This window comes from Phocoena sinus, chromosome 4, assembly GCF_008692025.1.
Source record: "Phocoena sinus isolate mPhoSin1 chromosome 4, mPhoSin1.pri, whole genome shotgun sequence".
NCBI classification, from domain to species: Eukaryota; Metazoa; Chordata; class Mammalia; order Artiodactyla; family Phocoenidae; genus Phocoena; species Phocoena sinus.
The window spans coordinates 43,806,634-43,822,389 of record NC_045766.1 but is presented as its reverse complement, the minus strand read 5'-3'; the positions used below and the strand labels follow the sequence as shown (position 1 = coordinate 43,822,389).

Genomic DNA, 15,756 nt, shown 5'->3' with positions numbered 1-15,756 from the left:
GGAAAAATTTGAAAGTTGGGCAATAGAGACAACTTGATGGGATAGGAATATTTTAGCAGGAAAACTTTATGTCAGTAATGAAATTCAGAAAGCTGTATTGTTGGGAGAGTGAGGCATGAATCAATAAAATCCTGAACAGGGATTCATTCAACAAGAATTCATTGAAAATCTATTATTTAATATTTACAAAATCCCTGCCCTAATACTTTATATAATGCAGGAATGATAGAGATAACAGATAATAGACAATTATATATATATATATATATATATATATATATATATAAAACAGCAGGTACAAATAAATCATATGAGGGAAAACTAGAGTAAGCTAAAATGATAGAGATTTATGGGTGTTCTGGTTTAGAAGGGATGCTCAAGGTGGTCCTCTTGGATGAAGTGACATTAGCATTAGAGCAGAGACTTGAGTTGAGGAAAGCAACAAATTTACATATATGGGGGAGAATTCCAGTTCTGGGGAACAAGTGAAAGACTCCAAGATGTGAATGTGGCTGGAGCTTTTGAGAAGATGAAATGGGAGAGGGAAAGACTGACGAAGTACTTCTGAATAAAAATCTACAGAACTCAACTTAAGTTTAATTAGGAGGTAATATAATTGAATTTAGGAATGTATGGTTTAGAATTAAATGCTTGTGTTTTATCATGTTAAAACTGAAATAACATCAACAAAGTTAGTATGCAACAGATATGATCTTTGCCTTTTCTAACTTGACTTTGAATCTAGTAACAGTAGGATCATATTGATATATAGCTTAATATTTCTTGGACCATTGCACTTTCAAGGTTTTGCCTATTCTAACACTACATGTACCAGTGAGAGCAATGGGTCATCATTCAAACGTTCTTACTACTTAAATCTAGAAAAGTTGGAAGCTTCATAGATATGATACAACTCTTAAGGGCTCTGCTCCTATTGATAACAACAAGAAAACATTGCAAGTGTTGCCCCCTGGAGTTATGTAGCAGCCTTGTTTTTTCCCTTGGTATAAACTAGAATGTAAAATACTAATCACTCTCCTTATTATTTATTTTAGCCAGTAAGTGCAATAACATTTTTTAGAAGCTTTTATCTTTCCAGTGTCAATTTTAGTCTTTTTACCTGGAGAGTATATTCCAGAGCAGACAAGGGCATGTTCTTTTTTCTTATCCAACATTAATTAGATCCCCTCTTCCTCCTATACTATTAATTCTTTAGTACCATAACTTATTCATTTCTCATGAGAACACAAAATGTGCAGGGTCACCATGATGGGCTCTGCGTGTCTGTTTATTTCAATGCACTTATATATAGCATTCTGTTTCTCTCCTAGACTTTTCACCCTACACTGAGCATCACCACAGTTGACAATGTGTTTGTCACTTATTCAAATGTGAACTGCTCTTTACATATGTTCACCTAAATGAAATCAAGCCATGGACTTAATTTGCATTTTCTTATTAAAATATTAGTTATGCTTTCTCTTTCCACTGTATGAGATAGAAATAACTACTCCATAAGGTTTTTGTGATGTAGCACATGACAGTGAATTAAATTATGCCTTATTTTTTATTCTTCAAATATGTATTTGAAAATTATGATTTAAACAAGGACAACAGCTTATGACACTTTCATTTTGCTTTGTTTCAGAGACAAGATCCTGTTTCCTGGAATGCAACTTTTTCTGAAATGTCAAGGAATATTCTAAATATTAGATACACTTTATTGCCCTATTTCTATACACAGATGCATGAAATTCATGCTCATGGTGGCACTGTTATCAGACCCCTTTTGCATGAGTAAGCACAATTTTTTTTGCCTATCACAGAGAGAGAGAGCTTTCATTTAATTTACTCAGTAATCAGTTATACTGCCATATAAAACATTTTAAATTGAAAGCTTTTTCATTGTTATTTAAGTGTACCTTTTGGGTTAATAAGCATTTACATAAATAAATCTACTAATAAACAGACTAATATATGCCATTAAAAATGAAACACAATCAGTTTTTAAAAAGTAATAATTCTTAGGAATAACTATTGTATACCAGGTATTGTTTGAGAAAATTTACATACCTTATTACGTTGAGTGTTTTCAAAAGGTCTTGGAAATAAGTAATATTATCTCTAAATTATGGTTGACTTAATTGAAGTTTACAGCAGTTAAGTAAATCCACCATATACAAATGCCTGACTAAGAAGACCATCCATCTCCTCCTAGAGGTGTTCTAATTGGGTACCCTAGAGCAGTTCTACCATTCTCTGTGACAATTGTTTTGTATTTACTCCTTGAAGCTCAAACTGATATATGACCAAATATTGAAATTCTATTCTATGGAGTATAGTTGCAAAAATTTTAGCCTGTTCTATTTTTAAGGCAAATACAAGCAATTTCTTATGGATGTTACAAAAAAAACCCCACACACATTCAACCATAAATACAAAAAAACCCTTGAAATAATCATGATATACTTAGCTTCTTGTGTGCCCTATATTACCAGAGTAATTGATTGGGGTGATTTGTTAGATTTCACTATTGATAAATCAGTAAAAAATAAACAGCGAATATTTACTCAAATTAAACAGTAGTAGCCAAGATAAAATTACCAAAATAATAAGTAGATCAATATGCCTTCTGTTCTAATAATAAAATATCCAACTTTCCAAAAAAAAGGAAAAAAAATACTTCCTAGATTCAAATTATCCTCTAGTAATTTATTACTGTAATCCCTTCTTTATTTCTGGTAACATTTTATTAAACTCTTTCCTCTTTTATTTCTAGAATTTTCCTCTTTGTCTTCTCCCTATTAACTTTCCAGAAGAGCTGGAGTATCAGCACTGGTCTGAGTCCCCAGCCAGAAACATTATTATTAACTATGCAGACTCTTGTCCTGCTGAGAACTTCTGGGTTTTTGTTCCCATGGGAAATACATAGAGGAAAAACCCAGCAGTCCAATTTAGCATTAATCTCAGTTTAGAGTAAAACAAAACACAAACAAAAGAACAAAAATAAAAAATGTATACTTCCATTTCAATTAAAGAAAAAATGTGGACATTTAATAGTGGCAATTCTCAAACTATAAAAAGCAGATTTTGTTTTTCAGCCATTTATATTTCAAACTCAGAAACATATTAACAAATGGAAGAACCTTTAAGGATTTATAAATTCACTATTCAGTGAGCTTAATTTACATAGGATGTGCAAACTCTCTTTAAAGTTACCAAATTAAGATTCTTATAACACACTTGTCTCACACTTTTCTTCCAGAGTGTTTATAATTCTTGCTTCCTGGTTTGTTGATCTTCTACTAAACACAGTTAATATTTGAATTTATGTGAGTTCTCTTCAAAGGAGATTTCTCACTTGGTCTTACACATCCATGGCAACTCTGTGCTTTGTTGGAAGGTTTAGTCATGGTCTAGATTTACTTACAAAGTATTGTACTACTGCACACTGAATTCCATGTGATAAAATCATTTTTGATTTTTTATGTTTTGATTTTCATTTCAATCCACAAAAGTCCATACTGTAAAATGTGATTTTAATAATTATTCTATGGTATTCAGAAGAGATAAATTTCTTTGATTTAATTTTGTAAATATTTTGTCCAGGTTCTTTAATGAAAAGCCAACCTGGGATATATTCAAACAGTTCCTGTGGGGTCCAGCATTTATGGTTACCCCTGTATTGGAAGCTGTAAGTCCTACCACATATTTTTGTTCACAAAATAATTTTTCCATGGTTTATATGTTTTTAATGACTATATCTTTAAATTCCAGTACGCTGACACTGTAGAAGGTTATGTCCCTAATGCTCGGTGGTTTGATTACCATACAGTAAGTAGTTAAGGAATTCTGGGGGATTGACTAAACAGAAATGGGTAACAACTTAGTTATAGCCTTTTTATTAACGAAGTACTTGTTTTCCTTTCCACTTAAAGGGAACAAGATATTTCTTGCTAATTATATCAGAATCAAATTAACAAACAGTGAAAGAGTTAATTTTTTCTGCCATAGTTTCTTATGTAGTCATTGATTTATTTTACCAAATAAACATGGAAATTATACAGTATACACAAAAAGGTCATTGCCCTTTATTAGGTATGCAGAAAGATCATTAAAAGTAATACAGCCCTTTAAAGAATAATGTATATGACAAATCAGGAATAACTGTGACCCATCAAAAACCCATATATTTTCTTCACGTGAGCACCACAAAAACAAGCAGTGGTAAATTACTTTCAAAGCTATCAATAAACTAAGGAATAAGTACATGCTTTAACAACATGAATTACTGAATAAATGTTTGTGGTTTTATTATTTTTTTAATTAAAAAGTATATTATTTGATTCTATAAATCTGCCCCCTCAAGTACCAATATTGCTGGTGATTCTGCTTCTTATTGTTTTGTTCTTTCGTCCAACGCTGTCATTTCCAGGGCAAAGATGTTGGTGTAAGGCAAAAATTTCATACATTTGCAGCTCCTTTATATGAAATAAATCTACATGTCCGTGGTGGTTATATTCTACCTTGTCAAGAGGCTGCTCAAAACACATTTTACAGGTAAGTGAAGTGTTCACAGAACTCAGATTAGATTTTGAGAGAGAGCATGCTAGAATTGTCAAGAACCAGGAAAGGTCTGAGATTTTATCCTACTTCCAAGCTTACAGATTAGCCTGCCACAGTTTCATGGATTCTGGGTCTGAGACAAAGGTCTTTCTTACTCTTGGCATAGCAAGAAATATGAGCTTCATGTTTGCTCCAGTTGCCCCTGTCCCCCAAGTCTCATACGGGTGACATCAAGTGGCCCAGGTGGATACTGCCCACCCAGGAGGCTTATGTCACAGCTAAGGAAGGCAACACTTTGGAAACTCAATCTTTTATAATAGGCTGTAAGCAAAAGCATCCATTCTTTGCTTTGAAGGCAGAAAAACTGTCATTGCTTCTGTATGCAAAATATGTAGAAACTTGAGAAACTCATGGAAAATTGTCCTCCAACATGATAGAATGTTTCCCCAACCAAAATACCAGTGGAAGCTTAATGTCCTCTGTGTAAACATGCAAAGGTATTGATAAACGGATATCTTGTATTTTAAATGCCAGTCTCACGTGAGACCTCATCATTTTTTCTGAGTCTATTTGGAAAGAAATATTATTTACTTTATGAAAATATGTTTTTTAAGTGAACTTTTCTGTGAGCTTTAAGCAAACATGGCTCAGAGGGCTTCTCTTTCCTTCTATCTTTTCCGCTTCCCCTTTTCTACCTCCATCAGTCCTGTGACACATACCCAGACCCACTTTAGTCTATGAAATGTAGATATCCATTGACAAGATCACTACTCCTTCACGCTATTTAAGTCCTCTGCTGTCTGCAGAAGAACCAGACCTATTTGTAGCAACCTTGTCCCATTTAAGAATGAAAGGTAACTCAGATTTTCTATCCATTACCATTTATAACTGATCATCTGCTAAGACCCCTTATGTGATATTCTCTCCTTCACAGTCAACAACATGTCCTATTTCCATGGATCATGGGTCCATTCTGTCTCCTGTGACTGATGTAAGAGCAAATTTCTGAGACCAGTCATAGAGTCTATTTCCCCTGACTAAATTCCTGGCTTAAACATTCAGATTCTAGAGGACTCAGTTCTGTTCCTCTTCTCATCTCAGGCTGTACCCACTCTTGTGGTGATCTGCATGCTGACAGCCCCAGTTGGCATGAGTAGACTCTTTCTAGCTTCTGGAGCTACCCAGATCCATTTCTATCAATATTTTACCCTGATGTCAGTTGAAGAGGAGAAAAATGATTATACCTGAGAAATGACAGTTTCATGGAGGAGACCATTCATAAGTTGTGCCTTGAGGACTCCTTATGTTATGAGAGACAAGTAGAGAGGCCATTCTGTGTGTGTGTGTGTGTGTGTGTGTGTAGGTGGGTAAAGTAAATAAGATATTGGGTTTAGGTATACCGTGGACCTTTGAACAGCATGAGTTTGAATCACATGGGTCCACTTTTACATGGATATTTTTCAGTAGTAAATAGTACAGTACTACTCAGTCCATGGTCGGTTGAATCTGTGGATGCAGATGAACTGTGGATACTTGGATACACATTGTTCATTGGTCAACTGTATATACAAGGTAGAATGAAATTTGTGAAACTCCTTTAATCTTATTTTAAGTATGTTAGGAAATTGTGTGTTAAAACAGATTTTAATATTTCTAATAAGATCTACTTATCTTTTACCTCAGTGACTATGAATTGAAATGCATATATACATGCATGTTAAGACATGCCAATATCTGTACATGGAAAATATAAAGTTGCTGTGGAGATTTGAACTCTAGATATTCTGGATATTTTAGAAGACTTCCATAGCAGTATAAGCTTCAACACTTGTGATTGGAAAAGGCAGATAGCTAAGCATAATTTGTCTGAGAAATCCTTTCATAGCAATATGAGGCTGTCAAACCAAGTTTGCATACTGGGCATGGAAGCAGATATTTAGTTCGTAGATAGACCTATTGTAGGCACAAGCTTCGGAAGTACTGTCCAATCCAAGGAAAAGACTTGCAATTCTGGCTACTCTTCACATTCTTATTAACAATTGCCAATGATAATCAAGTGATTTATGTAGGTAAATGTGAGGAAAGCTTAAGTCATATGAGATTAAAACATGCTACTGAAACAGCTTTATGTTTAATGGTCGATGACAGTATTATCAGAGAGAAGAATAAATAAATATATCAATAAACTTAATATGGTTTTAATTATAAATGAGGCCACTTCTGATTTGTTACAGTAGGTGAATCCTTGATGTCAAAGAAATGCATGATACGGGCTTCCCTGGTGGCGCAGTGGTTGCGGGACCGCCTGCCGATGCAGGGGACGCGGGTTCATGCCCCGGTCTGGGAAGATCCCACATGCCGCGGAGTGGCTGGGCCTGTGAGCCATGGCTGCTGAGCCTGCGCGTCCGGAGCCTGTGCTCTGCAACACGAGAGGCCGCAGCAGTGGGATGCCCACATACCGCAAAAAAAAAAAAAAAGAAATGCATGATATTTTCTATTAAATATGAAGGATTTTATGGTTTATATAATTTCCATTAACTCATTAAAAAAGGAAAATCCTTTTATTTTCTTTGCCTAAAACAGTCTGTGTTCCTTTGGACACTTACATGGATGTCATATCATAACAAGAAATGTGCTACTCTATAAACCTTGGTAAAATTGTATTTCTTTCTTATAGTCGAAAAAATTACATGAAGCTCATTGTTGCTGCAGATGATAATCAGATGGCACAAGGATCTCTCTTTTGGGATGATGGAGAGACTATAGGTAAGTGTTCCATTTAGGAGATAAATATAACTGGTAACATACATATTATCTCACATTACTTTTTTGTTACCTATTATTGTACTTTGGAAGCTGAATAAAAAGCCAATAATATTATTCAAAGCTAAAATAGTTTAATAAATAGTTGAATCAACTTAAAAAATAGACTTCTACATATTTAAAGACTTTCTTCTTATCCTAAATATATTTAATCCCTGTGATCAGTGTCTAGATGACTAAGAGTTTTGTGTGGGCAGGGCTGATATATTGATCATCTTTGTAGTCCCAGAAGTTAGCCCAGTGCTGTTCACATAATAGGCACTCAGTATGTGTGAGGTCAACTGAGCTGAAAATCCATGTTCCCATGCACACATATTGATGCACAAAGGATGCTTCTAAAACATGAGAGAATTCAGAAACAAAACTCAAACTTGTTCTCTGTGCTTTATGGCTATAGCTTTTGTTTTGTTTTTGCTTTTGTTTTAATATTCAGCAGTTTTTTACATGAAAAGCTTAAAGATTTAAACTTAAATCTTTGTTTACTCCATGGCTACTCCTCAAAATCAGACTGAACTACTAAACTTTTAGCAGTGCGTGCTCTGCTACCTGGGATAGTTTGTAAAGAATGCATATTCTGGGACCCATCTAAATTCCATTAATCTGGGGAGAGGCCCAGGAATCTGCCTTTGAGTAAAATGCCCCCAGGTCATTATTATGCTGTTAAATAAACACTGTTAGAGGATTAGGTTTACTGACTGCCATTAGTAGTGCCAGCTCTGCTAGATGGGACTTCTGAGCATTCTCTTGACACAAATCTTTGTCTTAAAAACTAATATCTGTGTGGAGCTATAGGGCAGTTCACTGCAATTTAAATAAATTATCCATAGATGAGAGATTTTTCATTAATAGCAAAGATATCTTTCATCTTTTCAGGTAAATCATAGTTAATATTCTGCAAACATAATAAATAGGAATTTATTAGTGAGTAAAGCATATCAGAAAGTGATATAAGAATCATATGATAATAAGCAAGACTCAAAAATAAAATTACCTCTTCCTAGTATTTTGTGATTTAGAAGGTGAAGAACTCAACTGCTATTAGTTAAAATCATATGTTTTCAGAGCCCTGAACTTCATTAATACATTAAGGGAGGTTCTAAAAAGTATGCAACCTTTCTGCCTCACTGGGCCCAGCAAGAGGCACTTTGAATTTACCTACAATTTCCCAGGGATGCAAAGTTGAGTTATACATAATTTGCATGCTTGTCTTGGAATATTTGAATCTTACTCTCTAACAAATTAAATTAATTCATTTTAACAGTAATGGAAACAAAGCTTCTCTTAGAATTATTTTTTCCAGCTCTTTCTATCAAACTAAGAAAGCAGATGAAAGAACTTGGTATAACCTTTGCCCTATGGAAGTTTCATGGCAGATTTTTTGTTTTATCACTGGAAAGTAACTGAACATAATTCATATATTTCTCTCTGTTCTCTTCATGAAAGCATACAAAATTGTTCTGGCCCATTATATCTACTTTTTTGGTTCTATTTCACAATCTCAATATATTTGTTATAATTAAGTATAAAGATCTCAACTAATCCTCTGAAATTTCTTGAGTGAACAGCAAAAACAATACATAACAAATGCTTGGAGTCTCTGGATTTATTAGATCAGAATCTCCAAAGAAGTCTTCTCTCACAGCAAGCTTGCCAATCTACTCGATAAACTAGATGATATCTAAATGATTTCCTCTTTTAAGTACATTTAAAATTTACAGAATACTATTGAAATCTTAGAAATATGTCTTGGTGGGCTCCAAGGAGCTCCAGTTCTTTATGTCTCAGCACAGAAAGTATTAAACGAGAGGCAAAGTGATAGATAAGAAATGATTCATTAGAATAGGATGCTTGTGAGGTTTACAAGCAGGCAGGCAAGAGGGTGCCACGCAGAGAACTTAGTGGGCTACAGTTTTATAATCAAAGGAAAAATGGGGAGGGGGAGAAGACTACCTTCTTCCTCATTCTTGAATAGATGTCAAGCTTCCTTCATGGGGCTGGAAAGTTTTCTTGTCCCTACATGGTCAAACCGGGACTGTCATGGCACAATGGAAATGAGCAAGAAGGCGGTAACATATACTAAAATATGGTAAATCATCTCAGGTTTCAGTATAATGTCACCTTTTCCTTATATTTTTGCTTTAGTGTGGTCAGAAAAGCATGTCCTAGGAATCATTAACTTACTGACCTCACTGGGCAGGATGTGGGTCTCATTCCACCATTGTTTTATTGTTTGGGGGCATGTCTCATGCTTATGCTGTATGGTTTTGTTGCTAAGCAAGCCTGCTTGATTTTGTGGTTAAGCAAACCTACTCTCTTGAGTGATCACTAACTTACAGGTTTTTCTCTTTTACTTACAATCACCTACTGGAATTAACTATTTAATCACCTACTTGCTCCCTTTTCTCTGTCCCAATCACTATTATTTGTAGGAATATTTTTTTCTCTCAAAAAAAAATCAAAAATAAAGCAAAATAAACTTATTTTGAAATGTGTATACATTAAGTAAATTTTGACTGTTCTAGCTAATGAAATTGTAGCTTAGTAAAATATTAATTTGTCCTACTCATCTTAGTGAAATAGACATATGTCTACTCTGGACTAAGTTCATATGTGGTATCTTTCTCTTATTCATTGAAAACAGCAAAACAGCAAAACCGTTCATATCCTCTTAATAGCTTCACTTTTGTTTTCTTTTATCTCATTGATTTGTACTTTAAAAATTACTCTTAAAAACTTAAGCTATAATTATATATTTAAGACTAAAAATTTTGCCTCAAAATGCATATTAAGTAAGCGATGTATACATTAATATATACAGAGAAAGTTTGGGGCAGAATATCATTTAATTTTAATATAGGCACAATTAGTCTCAAATTAAGCAATTTTTTTCCGAGAATTAATGAATATAATGCTGGCATGCATAAGTGGAAAAGAGAATTAAAATTTGTTGCTTTTTCAGTGTTATCCTAATACTTGTTTTAGTCATGCATTTGACTCTACTTTTGCCTTTTTGTCTTACACGTTTGTTTGGTTTTACATATGACACAATCATATAAGTCAGAGAAAACTGGACATAAGTCTAGACTTGATAATAATTAGTTGTTTCACTTTTGGCCATTTATTTAACTTTTCTTTTCCTCTTTTATAAAGTGAGAGTAATAATAATACATATCTCTTAGAGCATTGTGATAAAGTACTTAGAATAACAAATACTAAATAATAAATTTTAGTTCTAAGATTATTTTTTAAACTGATTTTAAATTTGGCAAGATTACATCTTATTTAAAGAGCTGGGTATAACGCCTATGTTTTATCAGTTTGATTTCAGTTGACCTGAAATAATCTCTCACAATTGAATATTTTTCTCAAATGACACTAGGATAAGTTACCATCATGTTCTCTTTTCTTTATAATATTATTTTATTGTCAGTCACTGAGGTGGCCAGTAAGTGTCCACGACTATCACACCCAATTCTCTTTATTCTTACACTTCTTCCACCCTCCCAGAGCTGTGTGAAGGTGATTTTACATGTGCCACTGCTTTAGTGTTACTCTCCTACATACAAACAGGCACACACCAACTTACCCATCCATCTAGTACCCTCTCTGGTGACTCATCCTTCATATTTCAGTGCTCCTTGGACTGTGTTCAAATAAGATATATAAACTTAGAGAAGATTAAATATACATTGATGGTATTTGGTACCCTTTTACTGTGAAAGAAAAGCAAAATATACAGTACTAGTATTTACTATTGCTCTTCTTTGGAAATATAAATACATCACTCTTTTTTTTTTTCTCTATAGACACCTATGAAAGAGACCTATATTTCTTTGTACAATTTAATTTAAACAAGGTATGTAGTCACTACAGATCATTTATTTGCAATTGTGTTAAATAATATTTGAAGTTTTAGGCTGTATTTTATATTTACATATTTTATATATATTATATAACATACCTCTTTTCAAATATATGAATAAACAATTTGCTATACTATGAAATACATTTTGGTTAAGAGATATATGCTTTTTAAAGATTTAATTGCTTTTGCTAGATGAAGGGTTTAATTTCTTTTTCTTTGTCTTTATAGACCATCATAACAAGCACTATACTGAAAAATAGTTACATAAACAAAAATGAAATGCGGCTTGGATACATCCATATATGGGGGAAAGAAAAGACTCCTGTTAGTGAGGTTAATCTCATATATAATGGAAATAAAGAGTCTGTTAACTTTGAAAACCCAGACCTGGAGGTAAGTGATGTAAAAAGACGTTTCTTTTTTAAATGGAGCTATTCAAAACGTCTACATGAATGTCTTGTATTTCTTAGCTCTAAAGAAACATAATTATGGGTCAACTATTGCTTCCTTGTTTATTTTCATTAAACATCCATATCTATTTCCATATTATCATCCTTGGTAACATATAAATCAACCTAACGGCATCTATTTTATAATTGTTCTGATATAATCAAAGCAAAGTTAAATTTACATTAAATCTTTAAAGCATTTTCATCCCTCAAAACCTAATACTTGGGGCTTCCCTGGTGGCACAGTGGTTGAGAGTCCGCCTGCCGATGCAGGGGACACGGGTTCGTGCCCCGGTCCTGGAGGATCCCACATGCCGCGGGGTGGCTGGGCCCGTGAGCCATGACTGCTGAGCCTGCGCGTCCGGAGCCTGTGCTCCACAACGGGAGAGGCCACAACAGTGAGAGGCCCGTGTACTGCAAAAAAAAAAACAAAGCTAATACGTTTCAAAACCAAAATGTTCACATTTGAACATTTAATATGTCTTAGATAAAATATACTTGAAAATCCTTGCAAAATTAATAGAACTGTCTATTAGCATCTATGAATAATTTGACATAGAGCTGTGTGAGGATATGATTTACACAAAGGAGTCAGGATTCTTATGTTAAAATCCCTTTGCTGCTAGTAACGAGCTTTTTATGTTGAATAAATAATTTCAGGACTTCTTTTTCCTTACAGTTAAGTAAGAATATACAAGTAAACAACCTCTTAAACTCCTTCCAGTCTTAAATTCTGTGAAAGTAGATTTCAAAGAACATATATTCTAGAAGCCAGCTAACTGTTTAAAGTCTTTGATCCAAGTTTAAGGCTACATCTGCACTGCTAAAACTTTGAGTGTGTGTACACATACCTGTTTGTGTTTAAAGTTGAATAAAAACAACTAGCTTTTTTATCAACCAAACACTTTGGATGAATTTAACTTACAAAATAGCTAGTTGTTTGTCTGACTACAACTTAAAAAAATAGTAACTGTATCTTGGGCATAATTTTAGGTTTTCATAAATTGTACAAGATGTAAGAGTTGAAGAGCACCTGAGAAGCCATTTCTTCCAGTTGAAATTTAGCATCTATCCTATTGTTATTGCTGTTCTGTAGGCAATCAGAATTTCACCTTTAATATGCAACTATTTCTTTATTACTACTTTGGCATTAAAATACTTCTATTTCTTTAAATTCTATCAAGGTTGGAAAATTAGAGTTTTATATATTTAATGACCTTCCGTGGTAAAATAAAAGTTGATAACCCACCACCTCACCCCCATTTTTCTTCTTTTAAAATTTCACCTGTTTATAAAATTCCAAAGTAAGGGAATCAATGATTTAGTCCAGTGGTCTTATATGGCAAACTAAGAAACGGAATCTTTAAAAAGGAAAATTAATTCCTCAGGAATAAATAGTCAATGATTATCAATCATAATTAGAAGTCAGTTTTTCTGAACAGCCCAATGTTCAATGAGATTAAATAACACTGGTTTTCCTTACATTTTTTCTTGTTCTTATTTACTACAACAATGGCGAAAAATAAAGCTCACAATTTTTACTATAAAAGTAAACTAAATACAGTCAGCTGAACAAGGTCAAATAAGATATTTTAACATATCAAGTATTATTTCAAGATAATTTCGACCAAATACTTGGCATAAAAAACACCACTTATAAAGAAAAGTTCATTCCACTGCTTTCAAACACATTCACAAAGAATTTTAAATATTAAGAATAAATTTTTACATGGTTCATTATCTCAATGATTCCAAAAGAAGATATTAACTTTACTAACAAAGGAGTAGTCCCTTCTAAGTGTATTTAAATAAAACAAATATTTATGAGCATCTACTGTTTTCTGAGTTTTTATAGATATATGGGAAAAGGAGGGAGTAGTCAAATTCTTTCTCTATTTTGGTTGCCCTTTCCATGAGTGTAGAAATTATAAGCAAAGGACACTTAATTGCTCTATCAATACAATTTTTAAAACACTTTCCTAGCAGCAATTATGCCTAGTTGCCCTCTATACAGGTATTAAAATCTATGTGAGGTAATCCTTGTTTTTCACTTTTGATATAAAGGAACTAAGTTAGGTTTTGGTGTAAGATGGATCAGTTTCAAACCTAATAGATACTAAAAAAAATTATTTACCTTTTACCTTTTAAACTCTTCTTTTATGAAGCATGGCAAATAAATCCTAAGACGCTGTGCTTTAGTGAAGAATAAATTTTATAAATTCCCCAGTGAGTGTTTGGTATTTGTTTAGCAGTAAAGAAATGTTGGTTTTCTTCTTCTCTTGCATATTTGATGACTGAATTCAACTTTCTGAGCTAAGGCACTGAGAGTCATGTGAGTCTATTGGAGCAATGGAAAAGTCTAATGAAATCGACATATTATAAAAAGATTACAGATGATTGTTTGAGTACAGTGGCTTAATTGGTCACCTCCATACTTAGTCCCTATATGGTCTGACAGAGATTCTCTCCAGTGGAAGAAAGTAACATGCACAATGAAATTATTGGCAATAAATTCAGCATGTTAAAGGCCTTTAAGATTGATGTAAAAGAAAACATATTTCTAAAATCTAAGTTTTGTCTCTAGATGGCTGGATAATATTTGAGGGCGGAATGCATAGAGATCTATGTAGTGCAGTTATGAATAACTGCATATTTAGGAGTCATGGAGAAAGAGTAAAGTAGTAGAAATAAGATAATTGGTTAATAGTCTCAGTTTTTAGTTGTATTAATGGGTGGGTTAGGTGAGACTATTACTGAAATGGTTGTGAACTCTCTGGAATAAAAATTAATCAAAATGGAAAAGAAAAACAAGCTATACCTGTTTACTAATAAAGCATTTATTTATGGAATTAGTTTTTGTTAAAAAAACAGTTCTGGTTAAGCAATTAATTACCATTTTTGTTTTTTTTTAGATATTAAACATTGATCTAAGACAGAATAACGTTACTCTAGATGAGCCAATAGAAATCAACTGGTCATGAAGATCACCATCAGTCCCAGCTGTCAAAGAGAAATTAACATCTGGATTTAAGTTTCACCATACTTATTTACTTATTCACCCTAATTATTTACCCTCTTTATTTATTTCTTATATTGTGTAAAATGTGATTTTCATAACATCTATCTAAAGTTATTGCACAGTGTACAATATTAATACTGATTTTATAATATTAATGTGGCCTTGATTCAATGTTTTAACTATTTAGAAGAATTTAATTGTTCTAGTTACTCTTGCTAAGTATCAGCTAAAACTGTATACTAGTTAATAAATATATATGTATGTGTAATTAAGATATAATTAAAATAGGTGATTTTTAAATTAAGCTAAAGTTTTATGTAATTTTATATATTTTCTTCAGTGTTTAGTAGATTTGAGTTATGTACCAATAATTGTCATCAGATTTAATTATTTCTTAGTGTGTACATTTAATTAGAAAAGAGAAAATAAAATATATATAAGTACATACAGTGTACATTTTTAAAAATTTTCCAAAAGAAAATTGTCTTGGTTTGGGTTGCTATAACAATTTACCATAGAATGAATGGCTTAAACAATAAATATATATTTCTCACAGTTGTGGAGCCTGGGAAGTTTGAGATCAGGGTACCTGCAGATTTGGTGGCTGGTGAGGTCCCTCTTTCTGCTTTACGGACAGCCAAATTCTCCTTGTGTCCTCACATGGCACAAAACAAAGAGAAAGAATGCAAGCTCTCTGATGTCACTTCTTCTGACACTAATTCCATTAATGAGGGCTCCACCTGCATGACTGTGTATGTACCAAAGGCACATCTCCAAATACCATCACACTGGTGATTAGATATTCAACATATGAATTTGAGATAGGGGGACACAAACTTCAGTCCATAACAAAGTCCAAATTTCTTCTTCTAACTTTGCTTTATGGATAGGAGAAAAAATATTACTATCTATTCTATTTAGTTAGTTGAATAAATCATCTTAGCTAATTCATTAAGGTTGGAGGACTAAGTCATGGCCTAAAATAGTAATCGTTGAAATTTTTTAACACTTAGGTTGCTTTGAATTTACTTAAT

At 33.2% G+C, this 15,756-nt stretch overlaps 1 protein-coding gene across 1 annotated transcript in view; it reads left to right on the top strand.

The window, feature by feature from the left end:
* SI (sucrase-isomaltase) overlaps positions 1-14,684 on the top strand; it is a 98,928-nt gene extending 84,244 nt beyond the window's left edge. The window contains exons 40-47 of the mRNA XM_032630533.1: positions 1,649-1,797; positions 3,610-3,694; positions 3,778-3,834; positions 4,436-4,560; positions 7,244-7,332; positions 11,196-11,245; positions 11,483-11,647; positions 14,616-14,684. Of these exons, the coding sequence (XP_032486424.1) occupies positions 1,649-1,797; positions 3,610-3,694; positions 3,778-3,834; positions 4,436-4,560; positions 7,244-7,332; positions 11,196-11,245; positions 11,483-11,647; positions 14,616-14,684 (789 nt within the window). The remainder of the gene's footprint in view (positions 1-1,648; positions 1,798-3,609; positions 3,695-3,777; positions 3,835-4,435; positions 4,561-7,243; positions 7,333-11,195; positions 11,246-11,482; positions 11,648-14,615) is intronic.
* The last annotated feature ends 1,072 nt before the right edge of the window (positions 14,685-15,756 follow it).